Source organism: Perkinsus marinus, assembly GCF_000006405.1.
Source record: "Perkinsus marinus ATCC 50983 genomic scaffold scf_1104296954688, whole genome shotgun sequence".
NCBI lineage: Eukaryota > Perkinsozoa > Perkinsida > Perkinsidae > Perkinsus > Perkinsus marinus.
Genome location: NW_003208019.1, coordinates 1 through 1,533, shown reverse-complemented (window position 1 = coordinate 1,533; position 1,533 = coordinate 1). Strand labels below are relative to the sequence as shown.

General features: G+C 51.9%; 1 protein-coding gene across 1 annotated transcript; it reads right to left on the bottom strand.

Moving 5' to 3' along the window:
* Positions 1–249: 249 nt before the first annotated feature.
* Pmar_PMAR025464 (regulator of chromosome condensation, putative) lies at positions 250–1,215 on the bottom strand (the record flags this gene model as incomplete). The annotated part of the gene is made up of 1 exon (XM_002776028.1): positions 250–1,215. One exon carries the CDS (start codon positions 1,213–1,215, stop codon positions 250–252), a length of 966 nt encoding a protein of 321 aa, XP_002776074.1.
* Between the last annotated feature and the right edge of the window lie 318 nt (positions 1,216–1,533).

The following is a 1,533-nucleotide window of genomic DNA, read 5'->3' as shown; positions in this document are numbered from 1 at the left end:
TTTAGGGCGCGCGCGACTTACAACAGCGCATATGATCACCGGTCGCAAATACAGTACTACTGCAACTAAGAGGGAGACGGTGAGGAGACTTCTACCCAGCTGACGTATTCAGAGGCCCACTACGAGTAATTAGATTGGAAGTCCGTTAATCAGCAACGCAATATAAGGCTACATGTCCACACAAGAAAGTCTATGTTACATGGAGGAGGGACTACCGAGCTGTGGTAGGCTAGATGTAGACGGCGGTAATTAATCCTTGTATGCTGTGAAGGCGAGAAAGAGGGATGAATGAGTTATCGCGATTCGGTCAATGCTCCTTCGTGAGAGCAGAGACGACTCCTTTGTAAGAACCCCTCGTGGTACAAAATGATCAAAAACTGATGTGACATTCGTGGTCGCTCTGATGTCACGACGGAGAGGAGCTTCTAAGCCATGACCAATAGGGATCTCTACCATTCCAACTTGAAGTTGGGGAAAAACCCCCCATACGAACAGGTTGCTGGACGCGGTGAATGCACAAGCCGTCTCTGGACCACACGCGATGAGGAAAGCCCTGTCAGGGAGGGGCAGACAGAGGGGAATCCTCGATAGTTTCACATCTCCACCACAACCCAACTGCCCCCTGTGACCACTGCCAAAGGACAATACGGAACCATCACGACACAAGCAGAGGGAGAATGCACCGCCACAAGCAACGTCCTTGACAGCCTTGCTACGTAAGTTGCTGACCTCAGTAGGGACAGCAGCATACAATTGTTGGTCACCCAGACCCAGCTGACCCAGACTGCTGTCACCAATTCCGAAAACTCTATCCTCCTCACAGAGCACGAACAGGGCATGCTTCCACCCCGCGGCTATCGTTCGAACTTTATAGGGTATTCGTAGGAGCCGCACTAAAGGTGCCAAGACTGAGTCATTCACTAGCGTCCGAGCATCGGCCTCAGTGATGCGACTGAACCATCTGGCAAGATCCGTGATAGGCATGCTCTCTAAGACAAGTCCTTCAGGCTTGACACGAGGCAGAAGATGGCGATCTGTTGCATGGAGGACTATCCCGCTGGAGAGGAGCCAGTAGACTGAATTGGCACTTTCAGCGGCCTTCACGACGTTGCCGTCACAACAGTGGGATGCAACCTCGGATGAGCAGGCGGCCCTCGTCGGTGGGATGAGACTCTGCTGGATCACGGACCCTGGGAATGACAGTAGGCGCTTCATAGGAAGGATCATCTCACCGGCTTGGGCAATCGATGGACGGCTGACGTCATATTTGAGCGGCAAGGACCAGTATATACCCCTAGAGGCACTACGAGGGTTCGATGTCGTATACCTAGGGACGACAACATGGAAGCATATGAATAGATAAGAGGACGCCGCTTAGAGTGAACTACAGAGCACTCATGGTCCTAGCTGACGAGGTCCATTTGTAGCGCAGACGACCTTCTTCTCCTGGTAGAAAAGTTATGCATTGGAATCTCAGTTCGTGAGGATTGAAGACGTACACCTCAGCGTTGCCGTAGAGCAAGTGTATCTGAA